General features: G+C 43.6%; 3 protein-coding genes across 6 annotated transcripts; 2 read left to right on the top strand and 1 right to left on the bottom strand.

Moving 5' to 3' along the window:
- The first annotated feature begins 3216 nt into the window (after positions 1–3216).
- timm23a (translocase of inner mitochondrial membrane 23 homolog a (yeast)) lies at positions 3217–8531 on the top strand. The gene is made up of 7 exons (XM_064321045.1): positions 3217–3784; positions 4233–4291; positions 5180–5273; positions 5665–5749; positions 6389–6447; positions 7379–7489; positions 7718–8531. Exons 1-7 carry the CDS (start codon positions 3679–3681, stop codon positions 7828–7830), a joined length of 627 nt encoding a protein of 208 aa, XP_064177115.1. The 5' UTR covers positions 3217–3678; the 3' UTR covers positions 7831–8531.
- Positions 8532–9246: 715 nt separating this feature from the next.
- Positions 9247–16008, bottom strand: LOC135247514 (G protein-regulated inducer of neurite outgrowth 2). 4 transcript variants are annotated; one of them, XM_064321042.1, is made up of 3 exons: positions 15382–16008; positions 11324–12735; positions 9247–10014 (listed from the first exon to the last, which is right to left on the bottom strand). In XM_064321042.1, exon 2 carries the CDS (start codon positions 12720–12722, stop codon positions 11328–11330), a length of 1395 nt encoding a protein of 464 aa, XP_064177112.1. In that variant the 5' UTR covers positions 12723–12735; positions 15382–16008; the 3' UTR covers positions 9247–10014; positions 11324–11327. The 4 variants fall into 4 exon arrangements, with proteins under 4 accessions (XP_064177112.1, XP_064177111.1, XP_064177113.1 ...); XM_064321041.1 differs by having other exon boundaries at positions 11324–12732; positions 15382–16007; XM_064321043.1 differs by lacking the exon at positions 15382–16008 and adding an exon at positions 15053–15290.
- A 6340-nt stretch (positions 16009–22348) lies between these two features.
- Positions 22349–27233, top strand: syt15 (synaptotagmin XV). The gene is made up of 7 exons (XM_064321037.1): positions 22349–22587; positions 23271–23395; positions 23708–24000; positions 24397–24567; positions 25149–25260; positions 25787–25969; positions 27036–27233. Exons 1-7 carry the CDS (start codon positions 22373–22375, stop codon positions 27182–27184), a joined length of 1248 nt encoding a protein of 415 aa, XP_064177107.1. The 5' UTR covers positions 22349–22372; the 3' UTR covers positions 27185–27233.
- Positions 27234–27482: the final 249 nt, after the last annotated feature.

Below are 27482 nucleotides of genomic sequence, written 5' to 3'. Positions count from 1 at the left end.
AAGTTATTTCCATTTCATATTATATTAACTATATTCCAGAGTTGCTCATACCTGTTTCACGTTTATGACTAGTCTGATTTTATCCTGTTTTTTCATTGGTGCTCAGGATTCGTCCTGAGACATGACATCTGATTGGTTCTACCATGATTTAGCCAGTGTTGGCCAGCATTGATTTTTTGGCAAGCATACTTCTATTTTACATTTCACACTTCCCCAACTTGCGCAATCAAGGACACACCTATATCAAACTTCTCATCCACCATTTTAATTACTGCCCAAAAATACATAGGTAGGACTATGCAGGATTCCAAATGCATAGATGAGTGTAAAGGGGGTTGGAGATCATTACATTTTATGATCTAAAATGTACCTCATTAAAATAACTCCCAGCTAGCATAAAACCTTTTTGCTACTTTTTAAAGCACTTCAATATGGTTGTGTAAAGTAAAGGGGAATAACATTTTAGCAATGTTTTTTACAATGTTTTTTTTTTCCATCCCTGAACCACAACTTCTGTGCCACATAGTAAAAGAAAAAAAAGGTTCAAGTCACTCTTTTTATCTGTTTGCAATCTGTTTGCAAAAAGTCACAAATTTCCATGACATAAAAGTTTTATAAAACGACATTTGGCTAGCTGGGATATCACTTCATTTGCATAGAAATATGAAACACAGAAATCAGCTAATAAAAGGGAGAGTCGAGTGGAAATTCTGGCTTGTTTTGTTAAATAAATAAATAAATAAATAAATAAATAAATAAATAAATAAATAAAAATAAAACTTGGCAGACAGTTCCTGGTAGTACTGGAAGGTGTTTTCATATCATAAATATTCTAGTAGCAGTTGACAAGTGTGGATGTGTCTTAGTGGCAAGAGATCCAACTTTGCATTTCATTCAGAAGAAAAATGGTGGTTGTAGTGCCAGCAATGAAAATGACAAATTGTGACAGGGCCTCGTGTAGCCCATCAGAACCTCATGCAGTTAATGCTGGCTATTCATTGGTTTTATTCTAAAGGCATTACCATTCCCAACCAAAGGCAACCCATACGCAGTAAAATGTCCAGTGTTAATTCAACTCTTAACAAATAACATTTGGACCCACATTCCAGATGGGGGCCCAAATGTTATTGAATAAGAGTTGAACTAACGCTGTCTGTTAGAGTTCAATTAACACTGGTCATTTTACTGTGTAACACCCCTTTAATTATTAGGGACTTTATGACTTTAAGAGAATCACAGAGTGACTCTTGGAGTCAATGCACAGCAAATGTCTCCCGATAAAGACTGAATCAAGACTTTATTTTTTTCTCCAAAAGAAATGAAGGAGGGGAGGAAGGTAAAGGGGGTGAAGGGGGCTTCAGAACCCTGCTGAATCACTCCTCCTTTCATCTTCCATAAGATCTCTTTAAAAGAGAACAGAAGCCACCCCCATCTCGTCCCGCTGACAAGTTTTGTTGTCACATCTCCATGGAGACCGTGCCACACTAAGGTTGTTTTTCTTTTTTGTCAAGGATGGGGGAGGGGAGGACCATGAAGTTCAATATAATTGACATAAATGAAACGGGGAAAAAAGCTACAAAAAAAATTAACAAATAATGACCCATGATGACATCAATGCTGTTTCCCACCAGAGCAGCCATTTTCTTAGTGGGCAAAGCTCTGTTGGCTTGGTTAAAGTTAGCATTCAGCAGGCCTGCAGAGGCCATCTTCCTCTGCCTCAATACCCTTTTTGTTGAAGAACAGTGAGCTGTTTCTGCTCCCACAGAAAGCATGGGCGATTTAGTGAGGATGCCAGGAAGTCCCAGCCTGTGAGCTTGACAACAATGGTAAACTTTATTTCTCCACATCGAGGTCCAAACCCTAGCTACAGTACCTGAATTTAAATAAGGCTTTTGTTTTCCTGGCCCCCAGAAGCAAATTCCTCCATCGCCCATCTCCCATGAACCTTAAGTGGCCTGAGTGCTTTCATGCTGAAGGGAGAGAAAGAAAGCTTTGCTGTGCTTTGAAAATGAAAGCTGTCTTGGCACATAGCTTGTCTTTCAGTTCTTTAACTATCTTACCCATTTTCCAATTAATCTTCACCAGACTTCCTCCTTTCTCAAGATTTGGAATGCCTGGCTGTGTTCATTGGTTGGTTTCATCACTGCGGTATCCTCTGCTAATTCATAGGACAGCAAACAAACATGCTGTTACTGAAGTACATGCTACCAGCCACTGCCTCTTCATTCATTCTTATTTATATTTTCTTTTTCAAAGACCCAAAGGCACTTTACAGTAATTCAAAAGAGACTGAAAACCTTCCTAAGAAAAACACCAGCTTCCATTCTGTAATTCGACAGTCAACTAGCTATAGCCACATTGCTAAATCCACATGATTGAGCAGAGAAACCATTACAAACATTGGAAAAACAGAAGTACAGACACTTATTGCATATAAAAAAAACCGAAATGCCGCTATATATACAAGACACGCAAGGCTTCTAGTGGGAATCAAATAGATGAAAAGAGGTGTAAGTTGTCCAGTAATTGTCCTTTACCACTCTGGTCTTGTGAAGGGAGACAGGGGATTCTGTGTTTTATGGTCACTCCTAGGAGTCACAGGATAGCCTAGAAAGCAAGTCACATATTTGCACAAATACATTTGAGAAAAATAAACTCTTGGATGTCTTTTTTAGTTATGACATTACATATTTAATGGGATGCAAACAATTTTAAAAATTTGTTTTCACCTCCAAATTACTTGGGACATACAGTACACACCATGGCTTGGGTGCATGGATCCAGTGGTATCCTGGGTTTTGCTGCCATCTTGTGGAACACACATACATATTTTACCATGTCATTTTTTTTTATACCAGCCATTTATCTAGCCTACCGTTCACTGGGTGTTCAGTGAAAGGAGGTTAAAAATTCCGCCTTGATCTGTAGGCTACCAGAATGGGTTGGTATCTAGTCAGACTTTTACTATGTACGTAGAGGTTGTCGCATAAGTGGTGCAATGCAGATTTAAATCGTAAAATAATATCTGACTTTGCCGACAACAACGTGCGTTTCCCATTGTCTTATAACATGTGTATCTTTTCATTTCTACCACCATCTTTTGTCAAGTACATGCTTGTCGTAGCTACTGTCGTGAATACATTTAAGTAACGCTATTCATACAATATCGTTTGACTTCAAAATTTCCTTTTGGAATCGTCGGAAATATACATACCCAGCTATTAGTCTAAACTGAAACCTATTGGTGCTGAGTAAATTATCATGATCATTATGTCAAAGTACAGAAAGTTAATTTGGGTTACGTAATTGTTGATGCAGTACTTGCTTTGCGGCACAGCGTGGTTTCTTAGCCCATTTTTATCTAGTATCTCTGGTGGAGGTCAGCGAGAGAAAGCAGGGAGTAATTTACTGTACTGTAAAGAATGACATGAGTCAATGAACACTGATTGAGTGTTTTCGAAGACATTATTTTTAATGAAGAGGGCTAATACGTAGCTGAGTATTTACCAGTAACCAGACATAACTAACTGAGGGATAGGTCTAAGTTAGTCAACCTGTCAAACCTCTAAGCCGGCTCGGCTAATTTAGGCTAGCTAACGCGGGAGCTAGCTAGTATTCTGCTTATTTTGTCATTGTTCAGAAAACGTGTTACTTTCTTTGGGCTGTATTTTTTTAAAAATGGACAACAACGGACCAGGATCAAGCGGGTACAAAGGTGGATTCGGGAGCCTATTGGGGGGCGCGTCCCCCGAATATTCTCACTCTGAGCTCGCCGGGGTGCCATGTAAGTTATATACAGTGGGTGTTCGCTATCTTTGAAGATCGGTGCTGACGTTAGCTGCTGGCTAGTTAACGTATGGAACTAACCACCATTATTCGTATACCACCTCAGATAAGCGGGTATTATTGGTCATTGTATCACAAACGCCATTGAACCAAATATATTGAACAACTATGTATGTGTTTGGACTCTTAAGTACAGTATCACAGGTAATGTTTTTCCTTCCTTGAAAAGCTCGAATCCATTCTTTTCGCGTTATCGTTACTGTGGTCAGCCGGAACATTCTACTGTCGGCAGTGGTGTGAGACCACAGCTTGTTACCCACACTTTACATTTTAACTGGCCGTGTTACGTTCTGTTTTAAACTATTTGTTTCCATTGTACAGCTTTCGAGCGTACGTGAGTGTCTGCTACTAATGGTAGTCATTTGTAAAATCATGTTTCCTCCCAGTAACTGGAATGAGCCCTCTTTCCCCCTACCTCAATGTGGATCCTCGTTACCTGGTCCAGGTAAGCTTGAATCCATGAGCGCCGTACCTTCTGTACAGTCTTTGGCAGCATGTTTTGGCAGTCTTTTGAGCCTTTTGCTTGCACTTTAATTGTTGACACCATCAAGTTGGTCAGCCTGACGACCTTGTGATTTTTGTCAGGGTCGTCTCTATCTCGACCGCCGATCAATTTATGCAGTGTCGAATAATTTCTTCCATTGACTATGGCAGGACCTACGAGTAATATAAACACGTGGTAATGTGCTTATATTGTGTGTTATAATAAATTCATGTGTAATGTAGGAGAGACTCATAGTGGGAACGTGTACTTGTTACAAGTCAGACACTTGGTAATACAGAGCGATGAAATCAATACTGTGGCAACATCATGAGATTGCTTAATTATCATATAAAGAAAATGTGCCAGTCTCACAACCGTCCCTGTTCATTGGGATTGGCTGAAGTGTTTAAGTGGTCAACCAGGGAAAAAATTACAAGCCTGCTGAAACATGTAGCAAGGCAGTATTCAAAAGGCAGTGTGCCATAAAGCATTGCACAGTGGACATGCTGGGTGATGAAGTCCAAAGTTTGAGATTTTCTCGAGTCTGCTTGATGAGTTCTGCACTTCACCTCCCATCAGCACCCTCGGCAAAACACTGCCGCTTGAATGCTACTCTGGCCTATGAGCTAAGAGGGGGCTGCAGAAGACCAGAAACTGGCTTGGGGTACCTACAGAGTTGGAACTAGGAGTGATCAACCAGACGGGCTATCGCGTTCCAGTATGGAGGGGTTGTCTTCGATACAATGTCATGCGCACAAACGGGCATGCCGGTGGTTAGTCTCCAGTTGGAAACGAAAGAGAACAGACGCATGATGTGATTTTGGCATCCCGCCTGTACGTTGCTCACAGGACACCGAAGAGTTCATCCTGCCCACCGGCGCCAGCAAGACCCGCGGCCGATTTGAACTGGCCTTCTTCACTATTGGGGGGTGCTGCATCACTGGTGAGCACCACAAACCACCCCCCCCCCTCCTTTTTCCTTGTTCACTGTTCATGTCATTTTAGGCGTCCCATTTGCCCAGAGATGCACTGTTTCGATGGCCGTTCAAAGCTTGCATCATTGTCTACATTTTCTTTTGGTTAGTTCTTTTGTGGGTTACGGAGGATTACATTTTTTAGGAAATCTTCAAATTAAAACATTTCAGAACGTCTGTTTAGAATACATATCTGATAGCCAACCTCCTGTATGTGTTACTCTGTTGTATAGTAATATATGTCCGGAACAGTGTACGTTTTTGTTATATTTCAATTTTTTGAATGCGTTTTAAGCATAATATAGTTTTACTCATGTGAGGCGGGGAAGTAATCTAGTTTAATGTGACCTGCCTCCACAGGTGCTGCGTTTGGTGCAGTCAATGGACTTCGCATGGGCTTGAAGGAGACCAGGGACATGACCTGGGCCAAACCACGCAATGTGCAGTAAGTGGCGATCACCGCATAGCCGGATGGAAGCAGCCACAGCTGATGTTGCTGTTTTATACGGGACAAAATCAGGGGGGTATGACTGATCCACTTTAAGGGCGACTTGGAACATTATCACATTGTACTAACGGGAAAAATATTTTTTGGAATGAATGTCTCTGTTCAGATACCAGGTAAAATAATATTAAAAAGTGAATAATTGATTAATTTCCTTGGACAAGTTGGGGAAAACTCTCTGCTTCGCTATTGACCTACCTGGATCAGTGTCAATCACAGTCTGTCGCAAGCACGTGCAGCGTCTTAAATGACGGTAACAAGCACAAGCCAACAAATATGTTTTCTTTAATCTTCACCAGCTGTACCAGGGTTTTTTATTCTGTTTTCTGAACATAGTAACATCCAGGAAGTTGCTTATTTTACAGTGGTGCTCAAGGGAGTTGAGTTGTAACCTGCAAGGGAGATGAATATTTAAGACCTCCCACCAACACCTCTGGGAAATGTGTGTGTGTGTGTGTGTGTGTGTGTGTGTGTGTCTGTCAGACTGAATTCTGTCTGCACTGCTGTGTGTGTGTGTGTCAGTCAGGATGAATTCTGTCTGCACTGTTGCTGAGAGTGACTTTTATCTCCATTTCTCAGGATCCTTAACATGGTGACGCGACAAGGAGCATCATGGGCAAACACACTGGGCTCTTTGGGTGAGTATCCTTGCCTTCTGCAATGCAAAGCTCACCTGCAACAGGTAGTCATTGATGTGGTAGTCATATGTTTGGCGTTGTGTCTTTGTACCAGAATTGTGCAGTTGAGTGTAACTGTGGGGGCACCATTTGCTAAGTTGAAATGTATCATGTAATATTATTAGTAATAATAATAAGAATAATAATAATTATTATAATAGTGGTAGTAGTAGTAAAAATAAAGTTTTAGGCTTGTTGATAGTGAATGCAGAAATAACTTTTTGTAAGCATCACTTACAGAGCATGACAGCATAGGTAACCTGTCATCCTCAGCCAAAATGCTTTTGCCGTCTATGTGTGCACAGGGCGAACGCATACGCGTTGTGTGGGCAAATACCCTTTAATAGACAAATTACCTAACTGGTGCCTCATTCATATTGTGAATGTAGTGTAAGGACTGTACTGTGTAATTGTATACATTTTGAGCTGAAGTCTTAGTGTCAACTGCATGCAGAATCCACAAACATCAGAGAGAAACACTCAGAGATATATATATACCCCTTTCCAGCATTTTATTGGGCCCCAAAATACCGGTATCCTGTCAGAAATACTTTCTTCAGTCACTGAAATGATTTTGTAGACATCTTGTTGGGTATGGTCATTTCATATTACCTTAAGCTGTGGTGTGTGGTAGCTGGCCCTCATGTTCGGTGCTCCTACAATGCTCTTCCTGAGGGTGCACCTAGAATAATGTGTGTGTGTGTGTGTGTGTGTGGTCTGTGTGTGTGTGTGTGTGTGTGTGTGGTCTGTATGTGTGTGTGTGTGTGTGTGTGATGTGTGTGGTTGTGTTGTTGTGGTGTTGGTCTTGTGTGTTGTGTGGGGTGTGTGTGTGTGTGTGTCGTGTGTGGGTGGTGTGTGGTGTTGTTGTGGGTGTTGTGTGGTGTGTGTGCAGCCCTGCTGTATAGCACATTCGGCGTCGTGATCGAGAAGGCCAGGGGGGCGGAGGACGACATCAACACGGTGGCGGCGGGGACGCTGACGGGCATGCTGTACAAGTCCACAGGTGAGCGGCGGCGGAGGGGACGGGCCGGAACACACGCGCGGACTAGAGACAGCGACGGCGCGCGGCTCCCCGCTCTCAGAGAAACTCCGCGGGAATTCAGAAAAGTCAAATATAGCGCACGAGAGAATCCGGCGATAATCTCGAAACTCCGTTCTGTCGCCGACTCGGCGGTTTGCGCATAAACGACGAGCCTGCTCCCCGAATTTCACCCTGTTTCGATCTCCGCAGGTGGCCTGCGGGGCGTGGCCAGGGGAGGCCTGGTGGGCCTGGCGCTGTCGGGAGCGTACGCCGTCTACAACAACTGGGACCACCTGACGGGAGGTTCGGCCAACCACTTCTGAAAACTCGGCATGCTGGGACGTTGGAGGACTGGCCGGCCGACCGACGTTCAGAGAACATGACTGGAACTTATCCCTTGCACACTCACCACGCTAGCTCTGTGCCCGCACCATGGAGCATGAATGGACCCTAGGAAACCCAACACTTCAGCTCAGGGGCAGTATTAGCTGTGAAATGAAATCAGCCTATGGATTTTGGGACAAGTCTGTTTTTACCGGTTTTAATTTAAGCGTGCAAATCCATATGTGAATTCTACACCGCGTCAGTGCGTTTTTTTGTTTTTTTTTTCTTTTTACGGATGAAGGTCAAAAGTTTTTGTTGTTTGGAGGAAAGAAGTGACGTTTAAAAATGTCCAATCGGAGATCGGTGGCAGATTGGAACTGTTCTCACGGTTGCCGTGACAACAGACACAGAGGTCCATGTAACTTGTGCAGTATTTATGGTAGTTGCGATGAAAGCGATCCAGATCTGCGCCTGCATCAAGACGTGGAACGCGGCACATGCCGGTGGGTGAACGACTGTTAGACCGCAGTCTGCGCTGCACACAAAAAGCCTTACGGTGAAGATCGCTGGTGACGTCACAGACTGCAGTGTGGTGTGATATCTTTCAGACGTAACTGGTCCATCATCTTTGTGCATTATGTTGTCACCTTGACTGTGTGTACTGCAGTTAAATAAAAATAACAGTACGTTGGACAATGTTCTGAACAGTGTCTGGAAGCTTAGTCCAAACAGGCTTTGGATAACATGATATTAATAATAATCCGCATCAAAAATCAGGATTTCCACAGGCATTGAGAACCCTTGTAAATATATTAATCCTAAAAAGTAATGGACAGTGGTAAACCTTTAAAAATGTAATTATAGCTTTTTTTTTTTCTTTCTTTTTGGTAAAATGAATTTTACCGTTTCACTGTGAAAGGAAACATAAATGCGACTGTGAATTTCAGGCACCCAGTCTAAAACGAAACACATCTGAATAAAGTGGGTTTTCAGTGTATCTTTTGTTAAATGATGGTGACTCATCATAAGTATCAAAATTATAGGATTTTTTATGTGATTTTTCTTTTTTTTCCACTAAGTGGTTCGGTGCAAGCTTTTTGGCCGCTGCGTGAGGAAAGACATTGATGGGCACATTGTTTATATTTTAAGACCAGCAGTAACATGTATGTGTGTATTTTGCCGCTCACATATTGCCATACACCATGTAATGTTTAACCCCCAGAAAGGGATCTGACTTATCACTGACAAAGAAAGCCTATGCACGTGTACATGTGGGTCCTCTCCAGTAAGAATCCTATTAAACTCTGCTGCCCCCCAGCCCACTCAGAACAGTGTTGAAACTGTCTGTCACCGTTCTAACGGGTTGGTTGGAGTGGCTTTTATATTTCTAATGAGCACACATGAAACATGCCGCATCAAGCAAAATAATTTTTTATTGGTTGGCACACGGTTTTAAAAAAAAAAAAAAGAATCTCTTCATGACAAAAGTAACACAGTCCATTTTTAACACTTATACCCTGCTGCAGATCACAATTCACTTAGAGTGGATTGGACAGTTGAATTTTAACAGAGGACATTAATGGCTATGAGGCTTGGAAACACCATTTTCAGTAGGGCTTTGACACAAAGGATGAGACACTTACTCCTTTTCAAATTAGTCACTTAAACAAAATTGAAGTGAGCTTAAAACAGGTGGAATAAATTAAATGCTTTAATGGTATAATGCAATGAAAGTCCACTGCACTTTTTACGATGACATTTGAAACCATAATTCCGTCTCTCGACAAAACACTTCTCGGAATGATTCCAACCATCCTCAGAATAGCCTGTGTGCGCACATTTTTATACATTCTTGAGTCATGAGTGTTAATGGTACTCGCCCGTCTGAAATCCAACATCGATGCAGTCTGTTGAAACCCGCGCAAGCCACAGATTCGAACGAGAGGTGCAGGCGTTGCGGCAAAAGAGCGGGACTTGAGAGGGGCGGCGATCGGTAGGTCGAGATTCCGTCGTTTCGTTTCGCAATAAAACGAGGCTGTGTGAAAGTACAACGTGACGTCATAATGCGTTCCATCGCTTACGTGATCGTGGCATCATTTTGCCTGCCGATCCATTGGTGGCATCCATTCAGAACAGGCTAGGCGGCCATGGGGAGTTCCAGTGGATGCAGGTTTAAAGCTGACCTTGGAAAAGAGACAGTACACACCAACGCACATGAGTAATCATAAATGTGTATTATCATTCTCCTCAAGCTATTGTCATTTCAACTGCCGGCAGCTGGAGCTGTGACATTTGTAAGCCTGAGGTAACAATAACAGGCAATTGTTTAATACAGGGATTCTCAGACTTGGCCGTGGAGCTCTGTAGTCTGTGTTGGTTTTTGTTCCAATGACAGCTGCAACTCCCTGAATTATAACAAGCTGTTCGCTGTTCTCGATTCAACACTGCTGACTGTTGAATTATGTTTTATCCTCTTAAGGCCACAGAATATCAGAAATATCTATGTCTGCCATGAAGAATAAAAGTCCCATTTTAATATCCAAGTACTCGTAATCATTCAGTTCAGCTGTTGCTTTTATTTTCTTTAATGTGCAATACCGCAAATGATCCCTTTAGAATATTTCTTTGATTCAAATGTAGACAGGTGAAATCAGTGGGCTCTGAATTACTGAAAGTGTGGATGCCTGCTCTCTGAAATCAAGCCATTTGTGTTAAGGAGAAATTATGAGGTAGTTTCAACAAGGGTTTTAATTGATCATGAGATTGACTGCAACAAAAAAACAGCAGCATACACTGGTGGCCTGGGGCCACGTCGAGAACCACTGGTTTAACAAACAGAAAACACCAGATTTGTACCATTATGAAAAAAAGAAAAGCGTCATTATAAAGTACACTATTAACGACCCGGCAATTTATTCTTGTACCCTGTAGGGGACATGAGTCCCTGTTCTTAATATCAAGGACCATGTATTATACTGTGCTGAAACCCACACTGCAGGGGACATTCAGTAAAAATAAAATGAATAATATTTTTGAAAATATTCTCACTGCCTTTTTTGTCATCCAAGACACTTGTATTGTGTAAAAAAAAAAAAATTAAACTTAAACTTCTTTTCTGCTGGTTCTCAAGAGGATATAAAATCTATAAGGGATACATAGTATTACAAAAGTGCATTTAAATTGTCTACAAATATTTTAAAATGTGGCCTTTCCCTCCTGTTTATTATAATGGTACAGTCTGTATGACAATGGTATAAATTTAATAAACCATTTGAAGAGTAGGTTTTTTGGAATGTTTTAAAAAATTTTTATGTCAGCATTTGAAGTCAGTGGTCTGGAACTCCCTTGCTTTCAATTACATTGATTAGTACATCAGCATTAGAATGTTCAGTTAAGAAAATTCTAATCGCATAATTGTAATCCCCATCTTAAAGGGGTAATGTAATTGTACAGACAGCATTGTAAGGTGCAGGCGGGTGTAGTTGTTATTACCCCATCAGTCCCCTGTTGTTCTGGGGCGGATGCAGCATATGGGTTTCCTTAGCAACGCTATCATGCTCTTCTTCTTACGATGGCCGCCATGCTGGGATCTCCCTGCATCCCGCTGGGAGAGCTTCAAGGCCCGGCTGGCAGCCACCTCCTTTATCTGCAGCTCCAGGTGTCTCTGGATGGCCACGCCCAGCTCCTGGGGGTCCACGGCGGCCCCGTACACCTCCCACGTCATGCCCTCCGCGTCCCACAGCACTTCCTTCACCGGCGAGGTCTGCCCCGCCCCCGGCCCCTCCTCGGCCACGCCCGCCTCGCCGTCTTCCCCCGCCAGGCTGACTTTGGGGAACACGTGGAGCGATGGGGATTCCGGGGGGCCCGTCTGGACCCCCGCGTCTCTCAGCTCCAGACGGGAGGTCATGGTCGCCGCTTCCCTGGACGTCCGGCCCCCCTCGGTCGAGCGGCGTACCGCGGACGCGCTGGGGGAGGCCACACCGCAGCACCTTGCCGCCACGTGGTGTCTGGAGTCCAGCCGCGTGTCGCTGACGGAGGCGGTGAGCCGGGGAAAGCTGAGCGTCATGCCGTGGGGCAGCGCCGCCTCGCCACCGCTTCCTGCGTCCACGGCTGACGGCGTAGGGTGGCAGGGAAGCTCTGGCCCCTGGTCGCTGGCTGCGTTTCCGACGAAGGCCGCCCTGCAGATATGTCTCCGGCTGTCCCTTGGGGAGTTGTTTGGGCTGGGGGTGCAGATCCATACCCCCCCACGCGGCGCCGTGGGGCTCCAGTAGCTGCCCCCCATGCAGGGGGGCATGGCGTCGGCGTGCAGCGCGCTTGCGGCCTGACGGCACCCCAGCGAGTAGCAGCCTGGGACTCGCCTGAAGCGGCAGCCTGTCCCGGAGCAGGTCAAGCCAGCCTCGCTGCAGGAGCCCAGCCCCCTGCTGCGGGCCTCTCTGGCTGCGTGGAGGCAGACCGAGTGGCTCCTCTGCAGGGCCTGGTCCTGCCGCTCTCCCCTGAGGTCCCTGCTGGAGGATGCCGTCTGTGGGAGGTGCCCACCGGGCACTAGGCCCCTCCCCTTGCATGGCCGGAGGTGATTCGCAGCAGCTGTGGACATGGGTGCGCTTCCCAGGGGCGGTGTCCCTGCGACGCCCCGGTAGGCTAGCTCTGGGGTCCACGGCGTTTCGGGGGCCTCTTGCGGGCACACGGCGCTGCTGGCACTCTTCCTCAGGTCCGGCCTGCACCTCGCCGCCTCCTCCCCGTCTCGGGGGTCTGTCGCCACGTCCGTCAGGCTCTTCGAAAGGTGAAAAATCGGGACCCCGAGATCATCGTCGTCATCAGCAATGGCCCCACCAGAGCCAAGATGGCCGCACGGGGAAAAGCGTTCAGACGCAGGTGGCTTGGTATCAGCCATGGCGATGAGGCTGCTAAGAAAGTGTCAGACAGGAGGGTTACCAGCTCGCTCAGAACAAAATGACACTCCACATCTGCTCACTCACCTCCTACAACATTTGTGTAGCAGGAGTTTGGCTGGCTACTACAGTAAATTACACTACATTTACATTACAATCACTTAGCAGTCGCTGTTACCTAGAGAGACGGACAGAAGTAGAGAACATCAGAGTAACACTCAGGAATACAAAAATATGATATCACCATTAATAATCAATAAATCATAATGCTAACCTAACAAACAACAATTTTCACTGTAACTAAAGAAAGTAACACTAATCAGATCATCACAACAGCAACTATAAATCAAAGGCTTTTACGGCAACCAAAATGCAGCAAAATTTGTTTCACCTACTCTTTAGTGGAAGCATATTTTTAATCCTCTCAAAATATTATCATAAATAATTGGTTTGGTGTGTCGACTTAATGAAGAATCAAAATATAAAGAAATGAAAATCGTCATTCATTCCAAAAGGAAATGAAGTGTCAAATATACCAATAGGCTTCCCTTTGTAAAAGATTATTTTCCTCCTAAATTCCTGAATTCCCTCTTCCGCAGCTAAGGTTTACCTTTTCTATACCCATATCTATACCCTTAGACTTGCCACTGGGTGATAATCCATCTGGAAATGTATGGATATGGAGGATTTGTCTTTTTTGTTTAACATCACTCTTGTGTTGTCTATGTTCAAATATGGAAATAAAACAGCTGTAATATTTGTAAAGCACGTTATACACTTGTTCACTCAGGCAGTTTGATAAGTACTGGTACATAGGGGGGGGAGGGTCTCTGGGTGCCCAAACACCTGCCCCTTTTTCCCCAAGTGACCAATGTGCCCCTTTGATTTGATAAAAAATAACATTTGTATTATTATTGTTGCTGTCACTAATTTTCATTCATTCATTTTGATAAAATATATATGCACAATAACTGGGCCATTGTAAAACAGCTTTTATAGGTTGGTGTGCCATTTTCTGACTTTGAGCACCTGCTCCTGAGAAGGTCTCTGAACAGTCCTGAGAATGAATGTCTAGAAGGGTGTTTATAGTGTGCACAACCTGCATCTCACAGCCCATCTGAGCCACTTAAACAATTCACCACCGGGTCCGGACCCATGGTTCGAGAACCGCTGCTCTGTACAGTGGAAGAAGTGACATCCAGTTTGGACTGTGTGGCGTGTTCTCAAAAACAAATATTTTCTGTGTGTTGTGTATTCCAATTTCTTAATATCTCCCGCATTACTGGAACAGGAGGCTGTTTGCAGGACTCGGGCAGAGCCTTCTCATTTCTCATCCTCCACACTCCTTCATATCTTATCATCTCAAAGTTTATTTTCCTCACAGGTTTAATCCACTCTAATCTATTTTCTCACAAACGTATTATCCATTCAACGGCTGCAATTAATATCATGGGTTAATCTCAATTCCCTGGCACAGCCTACAGCCTGTACCTCTCACTATGGATGGAAATCAACGGTCCTGCATGCTGTCCACATTACACTGACCAGATCAGATTGATGCGTGCTGAGCCACACGATTACAGGAGAATCAGGTGGATGTCATATTTATTTAAGTGCACATTTCAGCTTTGCAGGTTCTTAGCGTCTCATAGGCGGAGTGACAAAGCTGTCAGTACTTCCTCAGAAGGAGTGGGAGGCAAGCGGGGTTTCCCCAAATGCCAAAAAACACCTCAAATACAAGCAAGGCTCTCACACAAATACAAAAAAATACAAAAAAAGACCCTTGAGATATTAATTTAGGCAATGATACATGTTTGTTCTGTCTCAGAGCCCCAGAACACATGGAATAGCAGTCACACTACTGTATTTGTGCAAAGAGGAACACACCTCATAAACAGAACACAAGACAATAACAAAGCACATAAAGAGCCATGAGCACCTCAATTTAAAAAAACCTAGCAACTGAGAGCAATTTTATAAAAATAACTTATTGCATTTTTTTGCGCAAATGTGTTTGTTTACAGCAAAGTATTTTGCTTTTTAAAAATGTGCGCATCACAGCACAAGTTTTGCCGCATGTGAAACAGTAAAAGTAACACCTCTAAGTGTGGCTTCAGTGCAGCATTTGAATCAGCTCCCAGATAAAGGAGCCAGATCGCACAGGCCTGTGTGCTAAAAATGACACACTCTACTCCTCTTTGCATCACCCACCACAGCCATACCCCACCCCCCCCCCACCCCCAGCATTGATGTGAAGCCCTGCCAAGCGTGTGTCTGTGTTTAGGCATAAAACAATTTGATTACGAAGGCCAAACATTTTAATCCTCCTTACCTTAAGTGTGAGTCAGGGATAGGCTCTTTCTCTCCCTTTCTCCTCCTCTTTCCCTTCCTCTTTCAGTTTCCCTTCTGCATCTCTCACTTTGATTTTGTCGCTCCCCCTGCCCTTTCTTGTGTTTATCTGCCTTTTTAGCCCTCCCTCCTTTCATCTCTCTCTCTCCAGGTATCAGACTTCACTCATTCCCTTGAGATCCCACTTGAAAGAGACAGAGAACCTCTCCCTCCAAACAACCTGTGGTGGCAAATCCCTCCCCACCCCCACCCCCAGCCCCAGCCCCAGCCCCAGCCCTCCCTCAGCCCCCGGCGACGCCCGTCCCTGCCCACCTCGGTCTCGAAGCGCTCGGCTAGCGGCGGACGAGAGGAAGTTGGTCTCAGGATTATCGGCGTCTCTCATCTGATTACAGAGCGGAGGTTCTGCAGCAGACCTTCACGTCCCCGAGAGAGAGAGAGAGAGAGAGAGAGGGAGGGAGAGAGAGGGTGGGAGGGAGAGGAGGCAGGGAGGGAGGGAGTGTGTCTGTGGAGGTGGGATTCAGGGCGTGTTGGTGTGTGGCTCGGGTAGGCGACGGAGGTGGGCGGGCAAAGCCGTAGCGAGGAGATGCCTGGCATGCTATGTCATCGTCGACGGCTGTCGTCAGTCTCGTCTTCACTCCCACTCCTTTCTTCCGAACATGCACGCTGCCAAAGGAGGGGAAAAACATTGAATGGATGAGCTGGGGAATGAAAAAGTGGTCGTTCCTGTCCAACACAGCCTCCCCCGCATACTCTTCTCTCTCTATCGCTCCATTTTTCTCACTCTCTCTTTCCATGCCTCTCCCTCTCGACCGCTCTCAATCATTTTCTCTCCTGGTTGCTATGGAAACAGTAATGCTCGATGGCAACCTGATGAATTTTCACCAATTGTTTTGTTGTGTGTCAACTTTTAACATAGCTGCATGGCGAAGGCACGGTGGCCGGGGAAGTGACCATGAACGTGACTTTGTGATGACAGGGATCAAAATTCGCCGTTGTCACAAACCGGTGCAGGGTGACCAGCATTCAAGGCTAAAAATGTCAGCTGCGTCGCACTTGAAATCAATCCTGGCAGCGTCTATGCCAACACATGCGTCATTCGAGTGTGTGTGGGAAGGGCTTTCATCTGTGTGTGCGGATTAATAACTTGTTTGATATTTTGCCTGCAGGGGCTCCAGGAAATTAACTGTGTTTGGTTCCTATTAATTCCCTTTTGAAATGTGTGGGAATAGTTATTTGTATGTGTGTGTGTGTGTGTATGCGTGTGCAGCTAGCCCTTTCAATGCCTGTATAATCAGTCATTATAGTTTTAATTGTGTCATTTAAGTCACTTACATACTGTAAACACACATGCTAATGAGCATATTGTGTATAGTCCATGTCATTAAAAGAGCATTACACACCCACACCTGCCTCCCTCTCAGTTCACACAGGTCTGCAGGGGGCAGATTCTGGCTCAACGGTGAGGGTAAATGAGGTTCTGTTATAGAAACAGCTCCCATGGGGGGATATAGGTGGAGGGTTGAGCAGGTCTCCTGATTGGCCAATTACTGCAACATTCACCTACAGTAACAGTGGCAGCTGTAAGGTGTGTGTCATGTAATGTGTTTCCTTCATTTTTGCTCATGCCTATTCAATAAGTTTTCTCTTTTTCCCCAGTTCTGATTAAAAATGTAGGTCTGTCCTAGCACTGTAACTGTTTCCAGTCAAATCCAAAATCCAAAAAGGAGCATCAATTACTTCTTTTTTGCTCCACAACTCACCAGCTGGTCTGTGTGCTCATCAACATGCTGCCCATGCCTAGTTGACGCAGGCTGCCGGTTCCTGATCAACCAGAGGAGTCGACGTTGTGCGATGAGCCAGGACATTATTCACACCCAGGAAGGCAGGATTTCAGTCAGCTAGATAATTTTGTACAGCTGTGTATATAGAAATATATATATACATACATATTCGTGTAAAAATATTGATATAAATATTCTACAGGCACAAGGGCATTAAGCAAAACAATGGTGCTCAAAATTAGCTCAAAGCTTTGCTAGTTTTGATAGCAGGAATTCATATTTTATCACAATTAATAAAGATAAGTATGAACAATATCAATATCAAGAACAATATCAAACTAACATAAACGTGCACAAAAGCATTTCAATTTTCATTGGTGTCATGATTTTTCAGGGAATTAATGGTCATACTTACGCTTCTTTACCGCTTTGTCATAACAAATACATTTTAAAAAATATATTACTATTACTATTTTGTTTGTGAGCACAATAGTCAACAACAATTATTGAAACAAGTAACTCATAGGCAAATGGATTCCATCCAAAACTGACAACACAGCCAGGGAATTCCTGTCAGCTGAGACTTTTGAAGAGCATGCCTTCAGACTGCTGTTACCAGAAAAAGCTCTCTTTGGCTGAAGAAGGGCTATCACAGACTATGTTATAATTACAGCCTCATTTAAGCACACTGCTTTATTGTACAATAAGTGCATACCCCTCTGTATTTACCCCACCTATGATGCCCAGTTCCTCCCAGCCCCCCACTCGATGGTCTGAGACTGGTATGGCCAGTAGGCGAGCTCGTTATCACCAGGTGAGGCCTAGGAGGCCGCTGTCTGGTGGGAAAGGCACAGGTGGAATTGACAGCAGGTGGATGGGTGGGGTGGTGGGGAGGCAACACACACTAAAACGTCAGAAAAACCCCAGTAGCCCACCTCATGGTTCAGTGTTCATTAACAGGGGAACGCGCTGCGGTCACGAGGAAATTAGGCGTTACTGTGCCACGGGGAGCAGGCGGCGAGCTGCCCGAATCAGCTCAACGTGACTGGGACAGGAGGACAGGGCGGAGCACGGAGAGGACAGGGGGACAGGAGAGAGGCTACACCTCTTTGAGCGACGCTGTCGGTGGGAAGACGAGAAAAGGTGTAGCCCAGCCCCCCCCCCCCATGGCAGGTCAGTCCAGAGCCGCACATACAAATCTATGCAACCATGACACCACTGCCATATTCCGTTCAGTTCAAATGGTCTCTGTTGAGTATCAGTATGTTGAGTGTTCTGAAAGAAGCACAAAGGTGCCGAGGCGTCAAACTCACTGGACAAACATGTATTTCGGGTGCCTATTAAGTGTGTAATCTTGTCTCGCAGTGTCACCAAATTTCTTATCAATGTTCTCTTTTAGAGCGAAGATAATGTCCTCACAAAGACTAGAGTATTTGCACTGTTTTACACCCTTTTCGCACTTTAGCTTAAAAATGTATTCTTTCCAGCAGTGAACTCAATGTGGATACCCTCCCCCTGTTATACAGTAGCAGTTTGCACATCCTACTGCAAGTTCCTTCTCCTTTATTCATTCATGTTCATCAGTGTGTGCCTCTTTTTGTGGGATCAACCTTTTTATGGCATAATAGCTTTCAAAAGTTTGTTGCCTGCTATTTGGAACAACATTGAATTGAAGCTGACCTATCTGTGTGTGTGTGTGTGTGTGTGTGTGTGTGCATGCACATATACATGTGGGACCAAAAAATGTTTTTCCAAAATCATTTTATAAGCTATGGCTTCTTTAATTTATTTACAATAAAAAATTTACACATAATAAATTAATGGACATTTAATTTTTATACATTTTGGTTTCATCATGTAGAAGTTTTTACAGTAGTTACCCCATTATAGCGCACCATAATATTTGGGACAAATGACTTCACGGGTGTTCCTGATTAGTCAGGTGTGTTCAGTTGCGTCCTCTGTGTAGGTATGAAAGATCTTTAAATATCTAGTCTTGATTCTAGGCCATAGGTTGGGAATTCCAGTCCTGGAGGGCCGTTGTGTATGCAGGTTTTTGTTTCCACCATTTATCCTGGATAAAAGACCTAATTGGCTGTATACATAAACACTATTTAACTCACAGATTAGATCATAGTAAAACATTTTATAAAGGGGCACAAGAGTCTTTGGTTGTCATTCACGTGCGTATCAAGAAATGTAGCTAAAATATAAGATGGCATAAATGTTAGGGCTAATTAAGTAATTAAGACCAGAAGTTGGAATGAAAACCAAAAACAGATACAGCCCTCATTGCCTCTGTTCTAGGCTTTTAATTGCCTTTGGAGTCAGTTATTGGTGTCTGAGGACCAGTGTTGAACTAATGAAAGTCAGGGAAGCCGTCATGACGCTGAGAAATACGAAAAGAAAATATGCTAAAGACTTGTTAGATATATGTCAAACATTAGGTTAAAAAATCAACTATTTGAAACATCAGTAAGAAGAAAGAAATCACAGTAATCAGTGATGAGCTCAGTAATCACAAATGGTCTGGTTGGCCAAGGACAGCCTCTCCAGTTGATGATCAAAGAATTCTCACCATAATGAACAAAAACCCCAAACACCTGGCCAACAAATCAGAAACACCCTTCAGGAGGCAGGCGTGGATGTGTCTGCAACTGCTGTCAGAAGACTTCACAAACAGCACTACAGAGGCTACACTACAAAAAGCAAGCCACTAGTTATCCGCAAAAACAGGGTGGCTAGGTTACAGTTTGCTAAGAAGCACCTAAAAGAGCCTGAAGGGAAATGTATTGTGGACAGATGACATTAAGATTCACTTGTATCACAGTGATGGCAAAAGCAAAGTGTGGAGGCAAAAAGGAATTGAGATCCAAAGCACCCCCCTTCTCTGTGAAATATGGCAGTGGGAGTGTTATGGTTTGGACATGTACGGCTGCCACAGGCTGACTTGCCTTCACTGAAGATGTAACTGCTCATAGCAGCAGCAGAATTAATTCTGAAGTTTACAGAAGCATCGTATACTGCTCAAGTTCAAACCAATCCCTCCAAACTCATTGGATGACACTTCATCCTATTGCAAGACAACGATCCCTAACACTGCTCAAGCAAAAAATGAGTTTTTCAAAGCCAAAAACAAGGATTCTCTTGTTAACCTGATCTGAATTCAATTTAACATGCCTTTCATATGTTGAAGAGAAAACTTAAGGTACCTAGCCCACAAAATAAGCAAAAGCTGAAGACAGACCTGGCAGAGTTTCACCAGAGAAGATATTCACCACCTGGTGATGTCTATGGTTCACAGACTTCGATCAGTCATTGCCTGCAAAGAATATGCAACAAAATACCAAATATGACTACTTTCATTTACATAGCATTAATATATGCCAGACATTATTGTGCCCTGAAATGGGGCACTATGTGTAAATGCTATAATGTCTACATGATAAAACCAAAATGTATACAAATGCCCTTTATTAAAAGCTGAGAATCTCCACTTAAACCACATGTTAGTTTCTAAATTTTAAATTGTGGAGTAAGGAGCCAAATCAAAAAGAAAATATGTCTTTGTCCCAAATGCTGTGGAGCTTACTGTATACAAACACATGCATTTTTGATGGCCCCCTCATTAAGTATGAGCATATACAGCGTATGATTAAATATAAAGTTAGCATGTCTAAAGCTAGTCACTCACTGCATTACTCCGTAGGCCAAATGACAAAAAATTGTAGCAATGAGCCTCATTCACAAAACCTTTCTTAAATTATTCTTACTTCTGTTCTTAAAAATGTTCCCACGAAAACCCAATATAGGATTCATGACACATATGCAGACCTTTGTTTCTGTTCATATCCCAGGTGTATGAGATGATGAATGCTGGCTGTTTGTAAATTTTATGCACAATCCTGTTCATGTGATTAGCATAAGGAAACAGCCATGGACAAATGCAGATAATAAAAATGATGAATGCCGAAATGTTAGAAAAAACCTTCTTACACACTGATTACTATGAAATGTGATTGTACACGTTTTATGACTGAGACCCAATGAGAACATTTTGATAATGCAATTGAATGCTATCAGACTGCAATATAAGTCCACCTAGCTAAATGAAAGGCTACCAAAAACGTTGCTCTGGCATTGCAGAAAAGTCATAATGTTTCTATTAATTCTTGTGTGTTCATTACAGAGGAAGTACATTGTCAGATAATTTGCATTATTAAACAGGCTCACTGTTCATCAGTTACTTTAATGAACACTGAAGCAGACTATAATTTTTATTTTAGATGTGAGGGTGTGCTACCTGATTTTTACTTTTATTTTTTTCAATTAAATGATGTTCTTAAAATAATTTGACCCCCAGATGGTCTTCCTTACTGAAATACTCAGTGCCTATTGACATAAAACTCCCAAATCACTGACAGTTTTTAATAATGAATGAACTGTGTTGTTTTCACTGGTATATTTTATTCTTGTATTATTTCAATATTATGTTAAACTACTGCTATTATGGTATTTTAGTCTCATTTAAATTTCAGTGTTAGATGACCTTATTGCTTATTGATAATGATGAAATGACAGGGTGTAGTTCTAAACATATCAGTTTTTGTACTCTCTCATTTATAGCATTCATTTATTCAGTGTTCAAGTCTTGCATGATCATATCCATGGAAAATGGACAATAAGTATATCATACAAATGTTATTATGTGTTAAAACTGGATTTATTTCTGCTTCCAAAAATGTATTAACACAGTTGCACATCTACAGCAGATCTATTGGACCCATGAATGATTCTTGCCAGTTAAGCTCATCCATTTCAGCCAAGCTTATTATTTCACCAGCTACAAAGGGGAACCAGTGTATCGCACAATGAAAACTCAGATTTCTCAGAAATGGAAAGATGCTCGATTCAGATTATTTCTTCCGGTAAATGAAGCAACAGGCATTTTCAACAGAGAATACTTAAAGACTCAAAGACACCAACTTTCTTGCTTCTTACTTCTCAACTCAAAATGGTGTTTCCAATTGCACTTCTCTAGTTACGTATGTGCTGCCTGCACTCACAGAAATGTGTGTTCACTCATCCGACAGCTCACCCAGTAACTATTTTTCATTCCACAGCCAAATGTTCTACAAGAGAGAGCTAGTACTCACTGGATAAGTGTCTCTCTTATTGGTAACATCTGGTTGCTTCTGGGAGCCTAAAACACTTCTGGGAGAAATTAATTCAGCGTGTAATGCAACTGTAAAATCAGATTGCCTCAAAAACATCCCACTCTTGGCTGGGTGCGACACACTGTGCCCCTGCAACATAGCCTTTTTGTTTCTGTCAAGCCATTTGAGTCTTTGGTACAGCTTCCGATATGGATCCTTGGGAGTAAGGACAGAGCCACTCAATCAATCACTCAATAAATCAGTCATTTGTATAGACAGTATTTCTATTTCTATTTATCTTCATATGTATACATTTAAAAAAACTGTTAAACCATAGATCAAATTTGAATGACTGATTTATGATTCATGATCTCTCTGTGCCATCTCACAGTGATGGTGTGGGCTGTGGTTGGGGGTGTGGCTGCAGGAGTGCTATTCTTACTGCTGATTGGAGCTGCTGCCTACTTCCTTTTTAAGAGGAGATACGTTCAGGGTCAGTATCGGGACCTGTTCCCCTGCATTCCAATTCTCCCGGCATGCACCTCTCCAGTCCTTGTGGGAGTGAATTCCTCTGGTTACAGGTATGTTTCCTGGCCTTGTCTTCACCTTTTCCTCCATCCTCATCCAGGAGTCCTTGCAAATGAATCTTTCCTTTCGTTTTTATAAAAAGTGACTCTCTTAAAGTCTGGTGGTAAATTCAACATGGCCAATTAAATATGAGATTTTATGTGGTATTCTGTTCCAGCAGCCACCCTTCCAAAACATATGTTGCACATAGTCAACCATGAATATTAATTATTAAACATTAGATATTAAAAACATTCTATGTCCAGTTTTGAATAACATTTTCTTTCTTTTTAATTTGTTCTTGGTTAATTTACAAGTGTTTAATTAGTGGTAAAAGTAAAATAAAGTAAGAGTGATCTCAGTGAAATACTGAAATATTCAGAGATCTTATCTATCTTCAGTTAGGGCTGAATTAAAAGCCTGGAGCAGATTCAGCTTGTGTCAATGTTCTGTGACATCTGGTGAATGTTACAGATGCCCTGTCAATGAAGAAGTCCTCTGGTTAACACATGGCCCACTTAGAGAACTTCCATAAAGCATAATTATCAGCTTTGCAGATGCTCCATTGCATCAGCATTCAGTTATAACTAAACTATGTGACAGCTGTGAATACAGGGTCATGTACCACATCCAGGTGTTAAAATGTGGAATGTGCCGGTGGCCACTGACTGGGTGTCTGTGTTTAAATCCTTTGCAGACCAGGGGACATCCCCTTCTTCCTACCCCCACGCCACAGTACCAGGCCCCATGACAGCCTGGAAGAGGAGGAAGAGGAAGGCCAGCAAGCCATGGCCTGCCATCGTGGATCCCTGAGCATTGGAGGTATCCTTCGGGGAAAAGATGAATACCAGGCTGGGTAATCACTTGTGTCTGCCTCTGACCCTGGAAGAATGCAGGGCTATTTACCTTGTTCTGAAAATGATTGCCATCAAACTTATTGTCACATTTGAAGTGAGGCATAAAATCCTAATTTTAACAGTCTTTCTCTGCCTCTCTCTTCACCTCCTTCCTGCTGTCCTTCTTCCCCCCATCTTTTCTCTTTCCTTTACTAATGCTCCTTCTGTAATAATTTTATGCTTCCTTTCCTCTCTTGCATTCTCCATCCCTACTTCACTGTCCCCCTCTCTCTTGGAGCTTCCTTCCCCCTGGGTTGTCTGAGGCCGGACCTGTACCGCATCCCAGAGGAGCCGGGTGACTGGGCGCCCCCCTGTGGCAGCACGCCGCGCCTGCAGTTCAGCGTGCAGTACCGGCAGGACAGGGAGGAGCTCCTGGTGTCCCCGCTCCACGCCACCAGCCTACCGCCACACTGCCGGTCCAGCGCCGCGCTGGTCAAACTGCAGCTTCTCCCCGACGACCGCCGCCGTCGGCAGGCCAAGGCCCGGCGCAAGGGACGGAACCCGCAGTTCAACGACAGCTTCATCTTCCAGGTGCTCAGTGAGGGCCCCGTGGTGAATGGGGGAGTGGTCAGGTGATCACTTTATCGAACACATATGCACTGCACAAGTAGTACTTACTTTCTCATTCTCTGTCTTGCTCAGACGACCTCTCCAGAAAATGGTAAATAAATAAATAAATAATCAGTGAAACAATTAAGTTTCATTTTCAAAAACAATTCTGAAAAATATTACCTAATTAATATCATATAGTATAGCACCCACGGTGCCCGCTCATTTAATATTATTAGGGAAGGGGTAGTTAGAAATGATCACAAATAATCATTCATAATCAAGTAGGTACAGGAATTATTTTTCTTTTGTCTGTCTGTACATCCCCCTTTCTCTCTCCATCCCTCTCACTCTCTATTTTTCTCTCTCTCTCTGCAGGTGTCCAGTAAGAGCCTGGCTCAGGCCGCTCTGTCCCTGTCGGTGTTCAGTGTTGACCGGCAGAAGAAACACCAGCTGGAGGGCAGGGCTCTGTTTCCCCTGAGAGAGCTGGACCTTGAGGGGGCAGAGGGGATGGTGGTGTGGAGAGATCTGGAGACAGACAATGGACAGGTATTGTCCCATAAAGAACATGGCCAATAACAGGCAGTTGTATTATCTATGAGAGATGACCAGGAGCGACCAGGTATATCATCTTAGCGAGATGCCAACTAACGCTTGGTTATCTCACGTATGTATGTATTCTCATAGTGAGATGACCAAGAGCGGTCAGGTAAAGTTCAGGTATGCCAGTTACCAAGAGTGGTCAACTATAGGCAGGAGAAGCCTATAGAAATAAAACAGCGAATGATGGTGCCCACATCAGAAATTAACACTAATAATAATACCCTTCCTATAGCCTAGCATTGGCATTTACATTATGCATGTGCATGTGCGTGCGTGCATGCATGCATGCATGCGTGCCTGTGTGTGTGTGCCTGCCTGCGTGTTCATGAGTTCATGGGTGGGTATGCTCCACATAGTGACAGGGGAGCCTTTTATCCTTTCTAGCTCTCTCTATCTCTCATTATACTTTTTTCCTCGACAGCTGTGTAGCTCTGTTTCAACCACTTCAGTATGACAGAATAAGCAAAACCGTTTTCCTCTTATTTTCATTCCCTCTCTTGACATTTCTTACTCTGTCTCTCCTTCAGTTTGGCTCACAGCATGGTGACCTCCAGGTGTCTCTTAACTACAGTGTGCCTCTGCAGCGCCTCACAGTGGTAGTGCTGAGGGCACGCGGGCTGCAGACTTCCTCAGATGCAGGTAGGCAGCAGGCACGGGGCTCTATGGGAAAAGGTAGCACAACGTACCTCAACCCAATAAATTTCTGAAAATCACCCCCTCCCTGGCAATTTGAGAGCTTAGCTGTACAAAAGTTTTTCATTTTATTTTTAAAAGCAATCATTGTATTGGGGCAGAAAAATGCCCTGCCTGTTAAATAACCTCCATAATTGCACGTATAAACCACTACATGCACAAGGATCTCTTCTGAATCAAAAGTGGCTGATGACTAATGATCTGAAATAGCATACTGTATGAATTGTATTGTTTCACACACAATCAGTACTTACAGAACAGGATAAAAGAGTCATTTGGTAGGAATCCTTCCAGAACAAATGGCGCATAGCCATTAGCCTCTGCTACTCACATTTGCACACCTTCTTGCATGAAAACACACACACTCTCTCTCTCTCTCTCTCTCTGTCTCTCACTTACATACACACACACTTCTGGTAACAGTGCTGTTGGGTGGTTGTGGCTTCTGAATGCTGGCCATGTGTTGGGACAGGTGTGTGCGTCCAGGTCACCCTACAGCTCCACACTCAGGTTGTGAAGAGTAAGAAGTCAGCAGTGGTGAGGGGCGGGGCCAACCCCACCTTCAACAAGCGTCTGATCTTCAGGCTCCGCCCCCCACAACTGGATGAGTCCTGCCTCTGCCTGGAGCTGCTCCAGACCACACCAGGAGACCCACGTGAGCATCGCTCCTCAAAATGTTCATCACCAGCCTGCCCATCACTAATGCAAACTGTTATTGAACAAATGCATACCTTTGACAATTTGACATGTGCCAAGACAGTATTGTGATTGCCTGATTTAGGTGCAAACAAATTATTCAAAATAAAACTTTCATAGCATTGAATGTTTTCAAATGCCCCATATTGTGCCTCCCAACCCATGTGGACTCAAATGTGTTTATTGCAGGCCACAGATCTGCCTAAAAGTACTGCATTTGCACAGGCAGAAATCAGCAATTCCACTTGCGCCCATGCACATTTGCACTACTGCTGTCATTAAAATAGGGCCCCATGTTTCAATATCCTTTCTCATAGCTTGCTTATTGAATCACTATTTCCATGAACCAAGTAATATTATGTTGTTGGTTGGTGTCCCCAGCTAAAGCAGCCGTTCTCAGAACTATAGCTTATCTAGCGATCAGAAGCTGAATCCTAACCTTGCAAGTGGCACCTGTGGCCATCAGCACTGCTAGTCAGCACATGCAGCAATTGGCTGTAGCGGCCATCTCTCTCCCTGGTGCACTCCAAGGTGTCTGCAGTCTGCCTGCACCAGCTGTGTATATAGTGCATTCCTCCACTGTGGTCACTGTGCTAATCACCTAGAGGGCTGCAGAGTGGAAAAAAAGAGGCTGTAGGATGCACACTTTTCAGGAAATTTCAAAATTATTCTGTGCAAAGCAGAAATACATTTGCAAGAAATGCAAATTAGTTAGAAAATCAGAAATGCAAATTAATGAATTCATTTATTTTATGAACCAAATAAAAAAGGAGCGAATGTATTCAGCAACTCGGGGGTGATTACTGTTAACATTTGGAAAGCTTGTTAATTATAAGAAAAAAAATACAAAAATGGCTTCAGGATTAATTGTAAGCCTAATAGTCAATTTTCAGCATTCCATCATTTTTGCTCACAGGGTCATGTTGATAGGCATCCATCAGAGCATCAGCATTCAAGCACAGAGCTGTTGTCTGAATAACAGTTGACCTTTGACCTCTGACCTCTGTTGTTTCTTTCCCATTTAGGATCCCTTGGTCAGGTGGTGATTGGACCCTTCATGTATGCCCGTGGCCGGGAACTGGACCACTGGGATGAGATGGTCAACAAGCCCCAGGAGCTGGTCAAGCAATGGCACTGCCTTGGGCGTGTATCTGAATCGCAAGTCCCGCCCTGACCAAGGGCCCGGCAAATGAGATGGAACACAGCGTAGGCTACTGCCCGGCTGAAACACAGTGCTTACTCGCCATAAATCAAATGGGAATTTAATGGGTCAATTGCAGTGCGCTTAGCTGGAGTTTAAACCTCAGGTTTAAACCTCTGGACCACAGAACTGAATTACAACTGGAACAGTTGATCCTTATTCCACAGCTTTGGATACCTGTTCCAGTTGTAATGCAGTTCTGTGGTCTTCAGGTTTAAACCTGAGGTTTCAACTCCAGCTAAGCACACTGTAATTGACCCAATGTGTCTGC

Source organism: Anguilla rostrata, chromosome 2, assembly GCF_018555375.3.
Source record: "Anguilla rostrata isolate EN2019 chromosome 2, ASM1855537v3, whole genome shotgun sequence".
Taxonomy (NCBI): Eukaryota; Metazoa; Chordata; class Actinopteri; order Anguilliformes; family Anguillidae; genus Anguilla; species Anguilla rostrata.
This window is presented reverse-complemented; position numbering and strand designations above follow the sequence as displayed.